This window comes from Zosterops lateralis (genome assembly GCF_965231275.1).
Source record: "Zosterops lateralis genome assembly, chromosome: 4".
In the NCBI taxonomy this organism is placed as follows: Eukaryota; Metazoa; Chordata; class Aves; order Passeriformes; family Zosteropidae; genus Zosterops; species Zosterops lateralis.
The window spans coordinates 17,654,088-17,673,254 of record NC_139765.1 but is presented as its reverse complement, the minus strand read 5'-3'; the positions used below and the strand labels follow the sequence as shown (position 1 = coordinate 17,673,254).

At 41.2% G+C, this 19,167-nt stretch overlaps 1 protein-coding gene across 5 annotated transcripts in view; it reads left to right on the top strand.

The window, feature by feature from the left end:
* Positions 1-400: 400 nt before the first annotated feature.
* Positions 401-19,167, top strand: part of KIAA1549 — a gene marked incomplete at its 5' end in the record, with an annotated part of 160,517 nt that continues 141,750 nt past the window's right edge. For 4 of the 5 annotated variants that reach the window (XR_014589924.1, XM_083859885.1, XM_083859887.1 and 1 more), the window contains one exon: positions 401-512. Coding sequence is in view for 3 of the 5 variants with exons in the window: in XM_083859885.1 (XP_083716011.1) it covers positions 401-512 (112 nt within the window). The remainder of the gene's footprint in view (positions 513-19,167) is intronic. The other variant, XM_083859886.1, reaches the window with a different exon arrangement.

The following is a 19,167-nucleotide window of genomic DNA, read 5'->3' as shown; positions in this document are numbered from 1 at the left end:
TCTGCCGGGGGCTGCGCGTCGCCGGTGGGCGGGGAGCGGAGCGGGTGCCGAGTCCGGGCTGCCTCCTCCGCCGCCGCCGTCTCTCACGTGAAGGACCGCAGCTGCTCCGCCGAGGAGCCCCGCTACCCCGCAGTGCGGGGACTTCCCCTCTGCCTTGCCCTCCGGGCGCTGAGCCGCACTGCTCGCTCCCGCATCGCCGCTCTTGGGAGGCGCCGCGGCGCTGCCCCCGTGAACGCTCCCCACGGGGTGGGCGTGGGGAAGAGACGCGGGCGTCCCAGCCCTGCCGCCGGTGGATGCGCCCGGGAGGAGCCGCCGAGCCCGCCCAGCCCTTCCAGCCCCCCGCGGGGGGGACGCGGGGGCCGCCGTGATGACTTGACGCCGGGCCGGGCCGGGCCGTGCCATGGAGGGGATGACACGCTTCGTAGTGGCCGCGGCGCAGTGGCGGCCGGCGCTGCCCGCCCTGCTGTCGCTGCTGCTTGCCGTGCCGGCGCTGCGGGGCTCTCCCGCCGCAGGTAAGGGAACAAAGAGGGCCTGGGGGGCAGGTGTGCGGGGCCGGGGCCGTGCCGGGAGCGGGGCGGTGCGGGGGGCGGCAGCACCGGTAACAATGCGGTGGTGCCGGCGGGCGGGGGCCGGCGCGGCGGAGGAGCTCCGCCAGAAAAGGCGCGCATTGTTCGCGACCAGACGGCGAACGCTACGGTGCGGGGCCACGGCAGCACCCAGGCTCGGGGATGGGACCCGACCCGGGGAAGCGAAGGAGAGAAGCGGTGCGGGGACAGAGGGGGCACCCTGCGTTTCGGGCTTGTAGGGTGTCCTGTGCTAGGCAGCGGTAACCCTGCGTTGTGGCCTCAGCGCCTGGGGCGTCTGGAGGTGCCCCGTGTCGGGCTGCGGTAGCACCTGCAGGGTACACGCAGGGCAGCCTAGCTCTTCACCTTTCGAGTGAGGAGGCATTCGGAGCCTCCCAAGCGCCCAATACGACTTGCCAAGCATCGCTGTGGCATGACTTGTGTGTGGAGAGAATGGTTTGGGCTCCAGTGGGTGGTGTATCCAGTAGATGTTTCAGAAAAAACATGAATCAGTGATCCTTTTTTTTTGTTTCGTCTTTTCTCTTGTGGCTCTAGGTATCAAAATTAGTCTGTAGTTAAGCAGACAGTTTAATCACAAAGATGTCATTTGGTTCTGGTCCCATAGCACTTCTTGGTTCATCTTTATAGTTAAATTGCAAAAACTGTTATTTCATGGAAAGGTACATTTTTGCTGTGATTAGGTTTTTTTTTGGTTTTTTTTGTTGGATAACAGGTATAAAGTAGAACATTTTAATCAATATCAGAAAGTTGTTGACAAGCAGCAAGAAGTGATACGACCCTGCAGTAACCTCTTTCATGGAGCAGACCCATTAGTGTTGACTCTTTTGTTCAAACACAGGGATTGTGGTGATTATTGTGGGTTGCTTAAGAACCCTTGGTTATAAAACATGCTTATCTCTTTATAATAATCCTTTTTTCCACTTCAGAAACTAGTTCGTGTTTTGAAGGTGACTAGTTAGCTTGTCAGGGAAGTTACACTCTCCTCCAGCTCCTGTCGTAGCCTACAAGAGATGTTCCATTCCAGGCTACATGAAAATTGATAGTTCATAGTAAACCAGCGATTTTTCTTAAATAGATTAGACTTTGCATACAAGTAGAAGGCAACATACTAGGTTCATAAGTTGGAAATTGTGGATTTTTGCCTCTGAGAATGGCTGTGTTTCTTCTTTATTTTCATAGTAAGTCAGTGAAGGTGCTTGTTTGTTTCTCTGATACATAGTAGGTTTTAATTAAACATGGCTGTGAATTTCTGTAAACATTTGTGTGATTATTGTGCATTCTAGTATAACTTAAACACACCAGTAAAAATATTATGTAACTTAGCCAGTGTTTGAGCTGCTGGAAGAGAGTATTCAGAGACAACAGATCTTGCCCAAAGCGACGCTTTCATATTCAGTCTAGGGCAGGAGACTTTAAGCTGTTTTGATTTGAGTGCCCTCTATGTTTTCAGTTTCTGCTGGGCATGTGAATCATGTGCAGTGAACTTGAGGATACTAAGAGTAAATTTGCTCTTCAGAGGATGCTTTTTTATTTGCATCTCAGAAACTGTCCATTGATTGCAGAGATTTAAAATCTGTAGATTGAAGAGAACAAGGATATTTTGTTCCTTTTCATTAAGGTGAAATGCTTTATTTAAAAGCATGACAGGAGTCTGATTTCTCTGTCTAGGGGGGGGGGGGGCGGACATAAGGTTTAAAAAACAGTGTCTTTATCCAAATCTTGTCTTTAGTTTTGAAATGTTTTGATGGCGTAATGGGTGGTGTGAAACAGAAGAGCTACACACTGACCAAATGCCATAGATTTGGGCAGCATTCAGTTAACTGATCAACAGATTTACAACTCTTGTAAATCTCTATAGGGTGCCGTTCATTTGCCTTTCAGTGCTATATGGTCTTGACCAGCCTAGGAACAGCAAGAGCAAACTCCTACAGCTCTGAGATACACAGAAGAAACATACTGTAAGAGTGGAATGGCCACATACTTGCAGTTGAAATAGCAAAGACAATACTTAAAAAAATTTAGTAGTTAAACAACTTGGGTTTTGGAATGCTTTATCCAGCTCCCACAAAAGTCACATGTTGCTGAATCAGGGCTTCAGCTTCCCCAGTTAAGCAGATGCTGAGCTCTTAGTATGTGGTTGGACTGCCAGTATGCTAAAGGTAGGTTTGTGTTTGAGCACCTCAGTGAAGCTGGGCCTTGGCCAGGCTATTTGCATGTCTTGCTGCTCAGCACAGGCTGTGTTTTTGCTTTTGTTCCATTGCACAATCTGCACAACTCCCACACTGACAATCAGAAGGATTTATCTTGTCTCGCTGTGCTGCTTTCATGAGAAGGAGGAGAACTCTGTATTGTGGACTTTGAAAAGACTGCAGTGAGTCTCCTCGGAGACTCAGGGACCAGAGGCAAGTTGTGGAGGTCAAGGAAGGAATCAGATGTAGCTGTCTTACGGGACAGTTGCAGGATATTGTTTATTCAACTTAATTGCATTAGTCTGTTGCAAACACTTGAGTTGGCATCATGTCTCTTGTGGCCGTTTGAGCTTGTCAAGCTTGCTTCCAGTTCATTTTCACAGAAGACTCCTGTGGTTGGAGGATTCTTTTTATGACTGCTTTCTATGCTGCGCTGGCTTTATTTATGTTAGCCTCGTGTCTACAAGCTACACTTGTAGTCCTGCCAGAGGAAATGTGTTTTTTGTTTGCATGTTCTTTCAAGAAGTAAGAATATTAAACAAGCTAGTGGACAGTGCAGCTTTTTGTTCAGTGGTGTCTGCTTTATGAGTACTTTTTGTGAAACAAGGTCTTATACTTCTCAGGCAGGGCTGGGACTTGAAATATAGCATGACTTTGGCAAAGCAGGCTTTAAAACTTTGACCTGCCTTGGGTGATAGATTTCAGGAACTGGGCACATTAAAGAGCAGTGACTCTTGCTGAAGCACAAATCTTTTCCAAGAAGTCTTGGGAAGCTGGCGATTGTGGTCAATGGCAGGTTCTGACATCCCAGTTCTTGCTTGTTAGTTCAGAATGTGTATGTGTGGGAGTTGCCTGGGAGAGAAGTGAAGCAGAACAGACTTCTTAATAACACAGTCTCACTTCAGCTGTGGGAGACATGGCTTTCCTTCATTTGAAAGTAAATCTGTGGCTGATGTCCTAAACTACCAGAGAGTCTCCAGCTCTGCCCATTGTTGCAGACAGTATGAATAACACAAGTTGTGTAAGAGTTATTATGGATAATGTCCTTATGGAGTGTGTCTCCAGCCTGGCCTGTTGTGGCATACAGCATGATGAATGCTAATTGCATAAGAGTTATTAAATTCAGTGTGTCCTGGGAACCTGGGTATAAGGAAAAAAGCTACAAAGAAATTGTTATCTTTTAAATATTGTCTTAGAATCCCCTAGTTTAGTAAAACAGTAGCATTAAATAAACTTAATTATGTAGACAGTTTTTATTTTGGCTCATGTATAACAATCCTATTCTCATGGAGTCCTGGTAAGTATGGACAGTTTTTCACTCTGGAGTTACCTGATATGATGCCTTTTTGTCTCTTGAAAAGTCATATATTTCTATGCTTTTCTGCAGTGATTGCCAAACACACATGAGCTCAATAACAAATTTGATTGTTACTCCTTATATGCACGGTGTTTTCAGCTGTTGATGTTACTGGAGACAGCTGTTTGGGAAGACTAAGGGAAAAACTTTTTCTAAGAGCGATGCATTAGTGGTGGTTTTTTTTCCCTGACACATGAGATTAGGGGAGAGAAAAGATAAGACATCATCAGTACTCACATCACTCATTCCTCTATGTAATTAATGACATGTAAAATGCCCAAATAAATATTGGAAAATGGGCCTGATTGTGTTAGATCTTACTTAAGCTGTAAGATGTTGTAAGATTGTCTAAGAAATATTTCTACTTTGCAGTAGAGTTGAGAACAAACTTAAATATTTCAATTAAAATTTTGTAAAGTGTGCTTTTAGCTGTAGGCTGAAGCTTTTTCTTCTTTGCAAAATATCAGTTAAAAGAGTTCAGCAACTTCTGATGTTAAGGCAAGAGGAAAACAATGGCTTCTGCTTAGAGTTCTGCCAGCTTCTTTTCTGAACAACTTAAATACCTTTATGCTTTGGAGCATGCAGTTAAACTTTGCTGGATTGTGTCTGCTCCGAAGGGGATGTTTTGTCCACTCCCACTTCAAAAGTGATTTTTCTTTTTTGAAAGCTTTTAATTTTTTGTAAAGCTATTCTTTTTTGTAAGCTTGGCTGAATTTAGGTAGACATGGCTACAACAGAGATGACTTTTTTTTGGTCAGCTGAAGTTTGAATATGGCCTATTTCTTGTGGGACTCCACCTACCTGTTAGTACTGACCAGGAGTATATGTGTTGTCCGGGCAGATGTACTCAGCACGCTTCTCACAGACCAAAGTGTTACATGAAAGATTGGAGTTTGCTGTGAAAGTCTATCTAAACTGCTCCAAAAGTGGGACTGGATTGAGCTTCAGGACTGAGAACTGGGCACCTGCCTACTGTGTGTTTAAAGACATGTCTCTGCTATGTAACGCTTTACCTTCTTTAGGGCATCTTTGGCATCTGCCTTCTGGTGCACTGTTGTGTGGGGGTCTTTTATTGCATCAGGCCCAAGAGGGCAAACAGAAATAAGGCTTTAGGAGGAGACAACATGGGGCTTAGGTTTAGTTTGGAGTAAGAGTCTGAGGATCTTTCCAGTCATTCTTCTGCATGTTGATGAGATATGTCCAGAAACCTGAAGTTGTAGGAGGGGAAGGGAACACAAATTGCAAGAGGCTTTGTCAGATGAAAGAAATTGGAACTGGCAGGGCAGAAAGAGTAGGATGCAGGACAGTAGGTCAGGAGTGTAAAAAAGATCTGTAGATGTGGGAAACTGCAATTCAGAAATTAGTCCTAGATGAAGGAAGCAAAGCAGTCTGGTAGTAGGATAAGCACATTGGGAAACACAGGTGGACTGGACTCAGTTTAAAAAAGGAAATTAAAAAAACAGCAAAAAAAATCATGTTGAAAGGATGAATCAGAAGTGGAGAAGACTGGAACAAGACTGGAGGAGATGTGACCAAAAGCATCAAGCTTGCAATTTAGGAATAGGAAAACGTGTGCCTGGTGCTCTGGGACACTTCCTTCAGAATCTGGCACAGAATTCAGGGCTTCAGAGTGGTAGTCCTTTTTCTCCTCTTAGCCAGAAACATGGTAATCTGCTGCTGCTCCTTTGAACATTTCATGAATGTGCATGAATCAGCCTTGTGACAGCAGTGTTTTTCTGAGTTTGTTTTAAGAACTGGAAAAAATCCTCCACAAAAATTGTAGCGGCATATGAAGAGAGGCAAAAATCAGCACGCTGGAAATATTGATATTAAAATAACCTATTAACCCATATAGTTTTAAACTTCTGTACCTGTAAGCTGTTGTACAACTGTGCTCATGTGGTCACAAACCATGTATCCATATAGATAATACTTATAGCTGCAGAGCCACATGCTCACACCTACACACAGACAGGACCATCCTTGTGCTCAGCGACTGATCCTGCTCTGGGGAAAAATGAGAACTGGATAGCAAATGAAGTTATCTGCAGGACTCTTGCTCCTTTTGTAGCAGATGTTAGAAGGTGTGATATGAAGGAAGGGACAGGGAAGTTTGAATAAAGGTTTTGCTGTTAATGTAATTAAATGCTGTGCTAGACAACTGAGTTGTATTGCTGTTGCAGAGTTTCAGTGATGCTCAAGTTGCTTAAACCAAGCTTCACTAGCTGTGTGTGTTCCTCATTTGCTGGATGTCAGACCTCTGGGATATGTGTTGCAGAAATGCTGAGTGCTTCCAGCTGCCAAAGAAGTCAGGGCAAGCTGTTTTTAAATAGATGTTGTGTCTTAAGTTCTAAATACTAATTAATGTTTCAAATTATGCTCTCAGAATTTCACTTTCTTTCTTAGTTTCACCATTTGTAAAATGTGATTTCTCAGATACAGTTCCTCATTTGATTTTCAACATCCTAAGGAATGTCCAGATGCAATAACAGTGAGCAAAAAAGTTGATCAGAAAGCCTGACTTTTGTCTTGAGAACGCTAAAGATCCAGTAGATAATAAACCAGTCTGCAGAACTTGACTCTACAGAAAACAAGTATAAGAAATAAACTGGTTGTAAGCAAATAGAAGGTAACAGGTGATGGTCTGACATGATGTTTTTATCATATTAAGACTTTTTTAGTGAGGTAACCGGCCTTAGAGATGGGAAGATCTCTACACTGTATCAAAATGCGGTAGGATTTTGATGTTGGGGCTTTTTTATAAATCAAATATCCTTAAAAGAAAGCATGGTTACTGATGTTCACTTGTTTTCAGTTTTAGCAGTTTCAGCTTACATCCCCTGCTGGTTTATTCTTAATGTTCAAACTGTTTTCTTAATTTTTTTAGTCCTTTTCCATTCTCCTCTCTGATTTAGAGAGGCTTGTCTTCTGTGAATTAATATCCTGTATAGAATTTTGATTTGGCTCTAGCCATCTAGCCAAGACAGCATGTCAGGTCTTGTGGTATGCAATAGATAGGAGGCTAAAATTCACTTGCAAGTAAGGGGAAGAGGAGGGAGGAATGATGGAAACACAGTACATCAAGGGCCTGAAATCCATGCTTTTAGTAAGGAACATGCGTAATAGTGTCATACTGAAGGACTTGAAAACCTGCATAGCTCTAGCGTGGGGACTAGACAATGTAGTAGTGTTATATTAAGGGGCCTGGTGTTTATCGGGATCATGGACAGAATGAGATTCAACAGGATCACAGTGGTGCTGGACCTCATGAACACACTGGTTTTGAACTTGGGCCTATCCTATGTAATAACTCACTCGTTTTCTTCAGTTGCAGAAGAGCTCCAGCTGGAATGCTGTGTCTACTAAATGGCCTTGTTCTTCAAGGAAGAGACAGTTCAGTTCGCAAAACTGTTGTGACTGACTATCTGATCTAGAAGACATGCCAGGCAGACAGGACTTTATTAAAATGTAAAAAAATTTAAGCATAAAGGAAGTGTAATAAATAGTTGTTTATGTTGAAGAAGGAAAGAAGACTTGAATTCAAGTGGACAAGACAGGTTTTCTAACTGCTGATCTTTTTAACAGTGGGGATAATGAAACCATGAATTGCATAGTTTGGGGCAATAATGTAATATGTTACTGTAGTTGACAGATGAGCTTGTATAATGATCTAACAGAAGAGGATTGCAACAGTGATATGAAATAATTTGCAGTTCTGTTTTTGTGAGATACTACAAATAATAAATAACAAATAATGTAATTTATGTGCAGATTGCAGCATTAGGACTAATACTCTTCATTACTGAGAACTTTGGTGTACTGATCAAGTGAAGAAACAAGTTGTGGTTTTATGTTGGTTGATTTTTAGGATTAACATTTTTTAAGGTTTCAGAGAATATTTTGTAATCCTTGCTATAGAGATTTTATCCATGATACTAACAGGAAGGATGAGCACACTAACTTTGTAAGTTGCTCTCCATGCAAGTTCAGTTCGTGAAGCATTTCAGAATGCTGCATAGGTTATCACTGAGACAACAGCTACAAGTAAGTGGTATGGATGTGAGTCTGTATGTCTTTATTCATTAACTGAATTATTACTGGCATTTTTATATCTCAGAGGTGGGATAGAGAGAGGCAGTATTGTGCTCAAAACACTTTATTGCTATTTCTAGGAAATGTGTAGTTGGGCAAGCTGGGAACTTCTTCGTCTTGGCACAGAATGTAGGATTATGCCCTTGTCCTTAGCAAAGGGAGTGATGGTGCAAGCAAGAGGTCCTAATTGATGCAAGACAGTTGGGAGACTGGGCAAATAAATGGCACCAAACCAAATCTTTCAGTTGCCATATTCTGTGTGCTGTTGGCTGTGGGCCTATGTGAAAGGGAGAAGACAAATCTTTGGTTCTTCAGTAGCTGAGAGACATCAGGTCTCCCACCTGATGTTCTGACTGGATCAGCAATTGCTAGGATAGCAGCAGGGGTGTCCTGGCCAGAGCTGAGAGCTTGCTGGGCTCTGCTCAGGTATGCGCAGTTCTCAGCTCTGCAGTGAGTGTGTTCTGACAAAACTTTCCTGGACAGTTAAGGCGGTGTGGAGTTGAGGCAGTGTGCCCTTTACATGAAATCAGTTGGTGTGGCAGGGTGAGAGCAAGGGCGGATACAGACTTTGGTCAGGAGGATACTGAAATAAGGAACAGCAGAGATGACACTGGGGTTGGAGCTGTGGTAAGTATGGGTGAAATTGGGAATACAGATTAGGATATTGATAATGGAAGGTTGAGTTGGGAAGGCTTGTGGTAAGAGGAGGGCTGCTTGATATTGCAGATTTGGAAGGGGTTTTGTGGCTGCCCTGAGCATCTGATTTGAGCATCCTCACTTTAGAGCTTGCCTTGCAGCTGCGGAGAAGGGCATTATCTGAACGGGTAGCTGGTCTCAGTTTTAATAGAAAACTCTCAGATGCCTGGTAAGATAAATTCAAGAACTCTAAATGCACCTGAAAATAAATGGTCACATAGGAGAGGCAGATAGTACAAGTAAAGATCTTTTTTCTTGAGTAGTATTAATACAATTTACAGATTTTGTTTTCAACCTCTTTTTTCTTAATTCACACCCTACTGGGCTGAATTTCTTATTGAATCTTTTGATGCTGAATAAGAAAATTAAACCGGTATGAATTCATATAAGATAAGAAGGCTCTCCCTTTTTTGCTCCCCAGCTAGTAGTCTATTGAACTAGTTCGTGGAGAGTCTCTGAGTAAAGTTCTTTCCTGTTTTAAAGGCAATTGTTTGATGCTGCAGGGTGGTGGAGGGAGCGTTTATTCTTCTAGTAGGGTGTGAACTTGATTAGATGTTGAGCCCGTGTCACCTTTTCCTGTGGCTTCTAATTCTCTTGTAAATAAATTCCTCCTCATGTATGCAGATTGCAGTGAGCACTACTCAACCACAAAACCACAACGGTACAGTTGAGCGTTACTTGGAGACAAAGCTCCAAGCATTTATGTAGCAGACTCCTCTGGGCTATTATTAGGTTACTTTTTAAATGGGAGACAGACTTGTTTATCAGCTACAATCCACCTGGATTCTAGGTGGGTAACTTCTCCAGTGGTGATTGTATTTAAAACTGGAGCTGCTGCTGAATTGGGACGAACTTGTGTGATATATTAGGATAGGAATTGCATGTCGCAGAACAAAATCCTGATCTAGAGCAGAAGTCTGATTTGAAGATACTTTCAATTAAAATCTGTCAGTGACCTTACTTCCTGTGCTTATGGTGAAAGATAAAACAGATTTGGGCTTCCAGCCATTGACATTTAATTTTTAGAAGATGTAATCTGTTCCATTCTGAAGGAACAAAAAAAGATAATTTTCCTTTGTCTTTCCAGAGTGCATGTGCTTTTTATAGTAACTTGGTTAAAAAAATTATGTAAATGCTTATCAACATGGTAATCAAAGTTTTCTCAAGAAATATTTTATCCAAAATTAGTACAAGCAGGGAAGTTTCAAGAAAATAAATAGTATTAGACAGTTTACATTTTTTGACTCTGTGAGTACTTCACTGCTTCTACCACAACCATGTTCTTAAAACTGTAAAATTTGTCAGAAGGATTAGGAAAGCTGAGGAATGTGAAATGAAGGTAAATCCAGTTTCTTTTTCTTTGAATTGACTGGATTCCAAGCAGACGGTATCACTTGAAAGTATAATCTTAACGTCCTGTGTATTAGAAACTTCGAAACAAAACTGAATATAGTTTCTGTATGGACGTATTCTTGGTGATTCTTTAGTATTTACTGCTGCTATTTATGATAAGTTTAAAGTTTAAGTGGAAAAGTCAGGTGAAGATAGGTCTAGAAACCTTAAAGAGGCTATTTCAGATTTTTTCTAAAATAACACTAAAATTATGGTTTTGATGGAGGTTTTTTATGAGCTACAAAGCCATCATGCTATTGATGTGTGAAGTTGCACTAACAATTTAGAATGGTTGTATTTTATATTTGGAAAAAAAGCTCAGCCCTTGAATAGGATGCAGCCTTATGTTGGATCATATATTTAGTAAAAACATCTATGTGACTTAGGAAAGATACTTCAGAAATATTCCCCACTACTTTCCTTCATTCCTAAATAGTATCAGCCTTGAAGGCCATATCTAAAACTTGTTCTCTGTAAATATGATGTTATATAGCTTTCTAGATATTTTCAAAAGCAGAAATAAGTATTTTACATCTTTCAAATATAGGTGCAAGAGTTAATATGCTTATGAAGCCAAGTGTGCTGAATTAGATGAATACTATCAGCTCCTACTTCAATTTCTCATAATCAGAAATTACATTGCTAATGAACTAGTGGACTTGGGGGTTATGAAAATATATTTTGAGATTTGATGCTTTTAGTTTTGAGAGAGCTAGATAATTGAGAATTACCGGTAGAATGAAAGTAATTAATTAAATAAAATAGCAGCTATTTCGATTCTTCAGTGTTTAAGATCAGTTCTTGTGGATGGAATTATTTGTAGAAGGACAGGTGCATGTTAAGTATAGTTTGTTGTAGACAGGGAAAGCAACCACCCAAAACAGCAGGTGTTTGTGAAACACTCATACAGGCTGAGGCATGTAGTGCTGGGTTATGCTCATAATGCATTAACAGGTGTGTGTGGAGTTTGTTTTGGGGGGTTTTCCCCCTCCCTTGGGAGGTAAAGGAAAGTATTAAATCAAGGTAGTTTATTTTCATGACTGAGCAGTGCATAAAGGTTGAAGACTATCTGTTTTAGTTTGGCTGTATGAACTCTCAGAAAGTTTAATTGGAACTGCTGTCTCAAATTCTGTTTCTGTTGTGTTTGCCTTGGGAGCTACCTCATACAGTAACCCGATAGCAGTTTGCTCTGGTAATTCTACAAGGCCTTCCTTAAGTTTCTTTTACTGCAGTGAGAAAGAGCATGAACACAATCTGTCAGCAGGAAAGAACAGAGAGCCATGTGAAGTTCATGAGATGGGGAACCCAAATGACTAAAGCTCCCTTTGGACTTTCTCTAAAAGCTGCAATGTATTTATTGTGCTAACTTTAGTATGGTTCATCTTGCTTGCAAACTTTGCAAGGTCATAAGCTTCTTGATGCTTCCTAATTTGTTTCTGCAGTGTTAAGAGAAATGGCATTAGTATATCCTTTGTAACTTTTGGGACTGGATTCCTTACTGCTTCAAAACCGTTAAGGCAGGAATTTCATTTGTCTCTTCCAGTCTAAAGAATGTAGAGCCTTTAAATTGGAGGTCTGTTGTCTCAAGCTAGGTGGAAAATACTGAAGTAGAAGTTTTGTTTGAAACCTAAATATTTCAAAAGAACATTTAGTTGTTCAGGTTTTCCCTGATTTGCTTTCATGAAAGAATATCAAAGCCAATGGAATATGTTATTAACGATAAAGGTTGTGCACGTCTCAAACTCCTGTTCATAGTCTCTTGAGGGAACAGGTGGGGTTTTTCCTAAATGTGTAGGATATTTTTTTATATTGAGCAGTTGAAAAGGACATGCTAAGTGTATTTTATTTTTAATTAAACACTTATGTTCATGCAGAAATTGTTCAGTGGCTGTGTAATTGAGTTAAGAGTAGCATGACTTGTGATGATGTAGTCTGATAGCCATATCAATAGTTGTTTTGGCATCCAAAAAATCTTGCGGGCTTCCTCATACTATTCCCTGTAGCTGTTTATGGAAAATGTCACATTTCTAAATTAAATGCATGATTTGGTAAGTGGGCTGTTCATGAAGGAATCTATTTCTATTTTAAACAAGTAAATTCTCTAGATTTTCCTCTGGTTTTACTCATTACAGCAGGTGTTATGTGTATTTAATCAGAAGACACAGCAATAATAGTCAAAGTTAGTCTTTTGAGTTCAGCCTTGTTTCATATCAGTGTTTTATGTTTGTCTGGAATGTTGAATTCTCATAAAATGTGCCTATTCAAATAGAGACACAAGACCAAGAGTTTTTGCTACACAAACATGGTAATATGGTTTATTCTAACCAATATAGTAAACTTCCTTTTTTTTTTAATAATAAAATTCCTTTTTTTTTTTTTTTTTTTTTGGGCATGGGGGAAGAAAATCCTTTTATGGAATGCTTTTTTGAGCAAACATTCCCTTTTGTACTTTCCTCAATGCTTCTTTTATTTCTCCCCATATATTCTATCCAATTTCCTGCATCTTGTGTCATAGTGTAAAAGTTGCAGGGAGTTCTATCTTGCCTCCTAGTGAAGACCAAGAAAAATTACTTGATTCCATCTTGTGTTGGTTTTTGCGTTGTGTGCCTCTTCCAAGCTCTTAACAGTAAAACTTGTTAGGCATGGGTGGGGTTTTTTCTTCTTGGGAAAGGGAATGCTTGGAAAAAAAGGGGAGGAGAAAGGAGTAGTGTAGTCTCTTGCCAGACATGAATGATTCAAGATGTTTCTGTCACTTCTGTCTTAACTTGTCTCATCAGTTTTGGGGATTTTGTATGGTTGTTTTATAGGCTGTATTAGTTTGAAAGTACTTTATTGTGATATTTTTACTGTTTTGGCTTTGTCTTTTCCCCTTTAAATGGGATAGTTCTTAAAACCCTGAATAGGACACAGTCACGCAAACAATTATATTGGGACCTCTGAGTGCAGCAATGAGTATCAAGGGATAGAAGGGAGTGGCAAGAACCTTTCAAAACACAGCTGCCACTGACAGAAGGGCACCACAGCTCTCTTTTACTCTGAAATGATTTTTTTAAGGAGCAGCTGAAGTTGAACTTGCTTGATAGTTGAGGCTTAAATAGCCTCTCTTGTTGAGAAATGTTCATTTTAACAGCAACTCCTTTCTTATTTGAAATGCATAACTTACTAGTAATTTTTATGAATTGTTGGTCTTTCTGGAAGTTTTATCAGCTGAAAGGAAAGTGGATCTTTGTTCAACTCAGAGTACATAGTAAAATTTTTTTCTTTAAGGAAACATTTCTATTAATGATTGAATTAAAATGTCTTCTTGGTCCTCAGTCATATTATGATTTATATAGTAAGTTTAAGCTCCATAAATTGTCTAGATAAAAAATTTTCCCTTTTCTAACTGACTGGTGTAGAGAACCAGTGTTCTTGCTAATGCATTTTATTCCCTCTTTTTTTACAGTTGATACCTTCTGTTTTAGGCCTGGCTTCAACACTTGCCCTAGCCTCAGAATTATTTACTGTTCAGTCCCCATGTGACAGTTCCTTTCTTCACACTGTTTCTGCATGTGCTCTCCCTGTGTAGCCTCACAGGCCCAGAGCTTTGCCAACATGCTCAGCTTCCCTCCATCTGTTTGCTGCCCTGAGCAACAGCACTGCTCCTGCCTTGTGGTCCTGGAGGACTAGCTGGGCTACTGGCTAAACCAGTGCTGCTCTTGCAGTTTTGTCTCTATTCTGTTTCTGTACACTCAGTTATCAAACAGGAAACCACCTTGTAGTTACACCTATGTTACTGTGTGTGCAAATCAGGCCACTGCTAGAAATTCGTTCTGGTCTAACGAGCCAAGCTTGTCAGTAGGGCAGCAAAAGCATGCCTGGGTGTTCTGAGGTGAATCAAGCACATCTTTAGAGATCTCAGTGCTCCTAATACAGCAAGCTACGCTGTCCAGGACTGTTGTAATTCTCTAGGGGAATGGTTTCTCCCTTCTGACCCCCTGGAGTTCCTTACCACATAGAGTGACCCTTCCTTCCTTCTTTGACCCCATTGGCTGTAGTCCAGCTATCTCTTCCCTGAATGGGGGGCTATATAATGCCTCCCCCTCCTTTGTTCCTTCTCTTTCCCCCCTGGAATTTCGAAGAATAAACGCCTGGGACAAAGGTTGTGGGGAAAGGGCCTCTTCTGATATCTTTATCTCGTCCTTGGTATAGTTCTCTCCAAATCCTCCTAACAACTGAGCTAGCTAAAGCCCCCGGAGGAGAGCAGAGAGTTGTCTATACACAGGACCATGTGAAAAGCAAGAAAATTTTGGGAGTATGGATTTGGGTGACCCAATATGAAATGGTAAAGGTCTAGCACCTGACTGAAATCAGGTATTCTGTCATACATCATGCTGTCTGCCTACTACTGCTTAAGATGTTTTCTGCATTTCCAAGAGAGAGCAAGATTCCAATTAGTGAGCTTCAGCTTTAAGTAGGTAGTGAAAATGTTTGTTTTCCTGCCTGACTCAATGTTACCATGTGAGAGACAGGATTTGAAAACACTGTCAATAGTGGAGATAAAATATTTTGTAATGAACACACTCATCAATTCCAGCAGACTTTTGCTGAGTTTTTTTAGCAGGATCTTGCTGGCAGTGGCTGCTGTGGCAACTTTCCTGTGAGCAGAGGAGTTGAATTAATGGTGTGGGGCAGGAGGGACACTGACAGGCAGCATAGTGGCACGTCAGTTCTCAGCTCATTTTGATGGAAATGAATGTATTTTACAATAGAAAATGCATGAGTCTTCATGAAGGTGTGGAGGATTGAGAGCAGAAAATAATACTGAAATATTGTGGAGAAAAGGATAAGCCATCATGTTGTTTACTACAGTGTAAATGGTTTTCATTTTTGTCTTTGTGGTCTTTTTAAAGCCAAATGATACAAAACTCAGTATTTTGTTTAATTTGTGTGTTGGCTTAGTGATGGAACAGTGTCTTGGGGAGAGGAAGCCTCATCAGAGAAGAACTAATAAAAGTGAGTTATTTGAGGCAGTGCATATTGTAGGTCACTTTAGAGAGATCTGTGTGAAACTGGAAGTGTTGCCTTGTTGTCACTTGCCCCTTAAACGGGGCACCAGTTTGGCGGTGGTCGTACAACTGACACCAGCATCAGTTCCTTATTATCTAAAATCTTCCCCTGATTGATGATATGCTCAAAAGACTAACACAGAAGATGGTAACTAGCATCAGCAGTTTATTAAAACCTTCATACCTTTCTCTGTTGCAGACCCTTAGGCAGCGCCACACAACACTTGACTCCTTCCTCTCACAGCACAACTTCTTAGCTCCAACAGCCCCAACTAACTCTTTATCCCTTCCTCTTACATGCATAACAGCTGTATGCCCTTTTACTCTTTGGTGATTGATCAATACACCTCAGCATTCCATGCTTCTTTTCCTTCAATGCTGATCACCTGTCTTGCACAGCTGCACCCCATTGGAGATGAGGCTTGGCCATGGCCATATTCTTAGTGTCCTATAATCTGTTCTCCTACATTGCCTTTGTGGTCTCTTTATAATGATTTCAGTATTATCACGTGGTGGATGTAAAGTGTTAAAAATTCTAAAGCATCTGTGGCACCCAATTAAAAAAATCATGATTGCAGTTCTCAGTGGTACCTAAAATGGAGGAGGACTTTTTTGCCAGAATGGTCTTTCTTTGAAAAGCAGACTTGCTGATATGACCCTCCATAATGGTGTAAAAGATTTAGACCTTCGGCTGTTTTCTGTAGTTAGCTTCAATACTAAAATTTTGTGCTGCCACTAAGAACTAATTCAGGAAAATTTTCCAGAGGTATATATTTCAACGTAGAATCTTAGTCAAATTTCATTTAATTCACACTGAGAATTTTCATGGGTTCTGTTCAATAACTATTTGAAGATCAGTAATAGTTGTTACTCTGTCCACACTGTCTGGTGGTGTAGTCTTTGAGATACTCAGGGAAATGTGGAGATCTCTCATGATGTTGACTCTAGCAGATTTAGGCTCTAATTAGGGCTGGTTTATGTAAACCAGTTTGGGAACTGACAAGTTCTCAGTTTCCTCATCTCTTGCAGAAAAAGGGAGAAAAAAGAACACAAAACAACCCAGAAGGCTCAAGAGCACCATACAAATCTGAATGTGCTGACATTTCAAAGAAAACTGCAAGTGTTGGAAATGCCAGGTTTTATTAAATTTTTGCGGGTTAGATGGACTTTAGTGGAACCTTTTTCACAGTAAAGGAAACACCAAGAAGAGTCTTTACTGAGAAGTGGTAATGTAGTGAATATTCATATAGTGGTGTGTGATTGAGTTTTCTGAAGTTTTGTATGGTTTTTGTTATATTTGTTTGGAGATGGTTTGTTCCTGGTACCCCTTTCCCTTACCCTCTGATGGTCTCTTCCCTGAGGGACACTGTCAATCACCTTGTTAGATCTGTAAGATTCGAAGCTGAAAGCCCTAGGATTCGGTATGGGTGAGGGGGCAACACCTTTTTATTTTGTTCTGTTAAGTTCCCCTGTTCTGGATCACATCCTCCCTTGCTAGCTTTTGGTTCTGGGCTCCCCTCTCTGGGGGACCGCCCACCCAGGTAAAAAGGGGTGACCCAAGGCTATGAGCCATGTTTTGCACAAGGTCCAGCCGGAACACCAGTAAAGCCTGGTAACCCAAGCAAAAGTCCACTCTCTATTTCACGCCTGCTAGGACACTCCTGCCAGAAATTCCAGACCTGCCAAGAACTCCATCATACCACCTGTCCTGGGTTGCAGTGTAGGATGTACACAAAGTATTTTTTCTATCACCATCTTCATGAACTTTTGAAACCAGGTGGGGCAGTGTTTTCCCAAGCCCCTGCCTCTTCTGCTAATGGCCCATTAACACCTGGCCCATGACTCACAGGTAACTCCCTCCAGGGGTTACCTCTGTTTAATGGGCCATCAAGGACCCACTTCACCCTCCTCATCCTATTGTGAGATGCTCTGCCCAGGGGGAGGAGCCAAGCATTCTCACCTGGATATAAGCTGGTATGTGGGACAGTGCAAGCAGCACTTATCCACTGGATTCCCAGAGGAGCAGAACTACCAGACCTTTCTACAGGATCACTGCTTCAAGAAAAGCACCTCACCTGGACTGCTTCTACCATCCTGCTCAGGTTGTATTCTGACTCTGTCAGCGATCCTTTGTGTTATTGCATTTATTTTATTTTACTTTTACCTTTTTACCTTTCTTCTTATTAAATTATATCTCTGACTTGGAGCCTCTCATTCATTTTGCTTTCAAACCACAACACCACCACAGGGCAAGGCTAGCCAGTGGGCAGCCCTGGAGCAGTGATATATTCAGATGTTTGTAGCTTTTTTTTTTTTTTTAATATCCCTGGCATGTTCCTGTATCTGTTGTAGAAACAGTGGTGTGTGCCGCAAATTTGAGGAGGGCGTAAGAATTTACGTGCAGATTTATTACACTCCTGTAAGGAAACTGTGGCACAAGCTTGATGTTGTGAGGTGCTTTTCATCAGTCACTTAAGTTCTACAGAGCAGGCACAAAGGTAAGTATGTTATGAGATGTCCCAGATGTTTGGTGAAAAAATGGTATCAATAGGTTGTCTTTTAATATACAGGTTTTTCTTCTTCCTAGACCAAGCTTGAGTCAAATACACAGGTGCTGACTTTTCAGATAAACTTCGTTCTTCTGTCAGCACCATCATTTTATGGTACCTGCAATACAGGTGTTGACATACTACTGGCATTTGATAACTGGGGGCTACTTTTTAGAGGCTTAGTATCTTGAGAGTGTAATTTTGGCTTGTTAAATACAAAAGTTTCTTTCCCTTTACATATATTTCAGTTTATGATGAGATTAACACTCCAAGCAATGTAATTTACCTCAGAAATGCTGAAAAAGAAATAATCTCCAGTATTTAGGGCCCTTGGAAACTGTCTTCTATGCTAAGGTCCACTGTCGTTATTGAACTGGATCTTACCATTCATGAATTTATCTGGTGCATGTAGTGAAATGTTTCTTGATGAAGGGGAGAAGGCAGTGTTTCTAAAATCCTCTAGCTTGTTAAACCTGTAAGTGTACTGGATAAGAGGGGAGGAAGGGCAGAGGAAATGAAACATTTTGTTGATTGGCTTAACTTACTAAAAGTACATGGACCATGCTTGAATCTTGGCATTAAAGTAGGGTAAAAATTGTAATATTAAATATTTAATCAGGTGGTTTGGACTATTTTAGATCCCTAATGACAGAGGAAGGAGGGGTGCTTTGTTTGGGTTTTTTTACCCTAACTTGTTTAAAGCCATATTTAACTGATTTTCTTCCCCAGTAACAGGAGTTGATAGTTGATAAAACGATGGTGAGGAGAGGGAAGGAATCCTGTGCAGGTCTCTGTTGGCATAGTTGGCATTTGTAGGAGCATCTGTGGATGGCAGGGAGAAGGAACTCTGCTGACCTGAGATATTCTAGAAACACGTGGTTTTATTTCAAGGGTTGTGAGTAAAAAGGGCCTGCTTTCAGCCACCAGCCTTGGCTGAAGAGAAGCCCCAAAGAGAGGGAGAGGGAGGATATGAGGTAAGAGAGCGAGGACCTTATTACAATACATTATATCTCCTTTTGTGTTGAGTATTCTAATTTACAGTGACCAATCAGCCTGAGATACAAAAGCTACAAACTTTGCATGCAGCCTATGAGAACTACTATATTACCATATCATCCTATATTCTAAACTCTAAAGACTACTTTTCTTACTTACTTTTTCCCTGATACCTTGGCAGGGTGGAGAGGGGCTACACCCTTGAGTCCTTCTGTTTTTATACTCTCAACCTATCTCCAGCTAATCACAGTCTTCCTGCCTGCC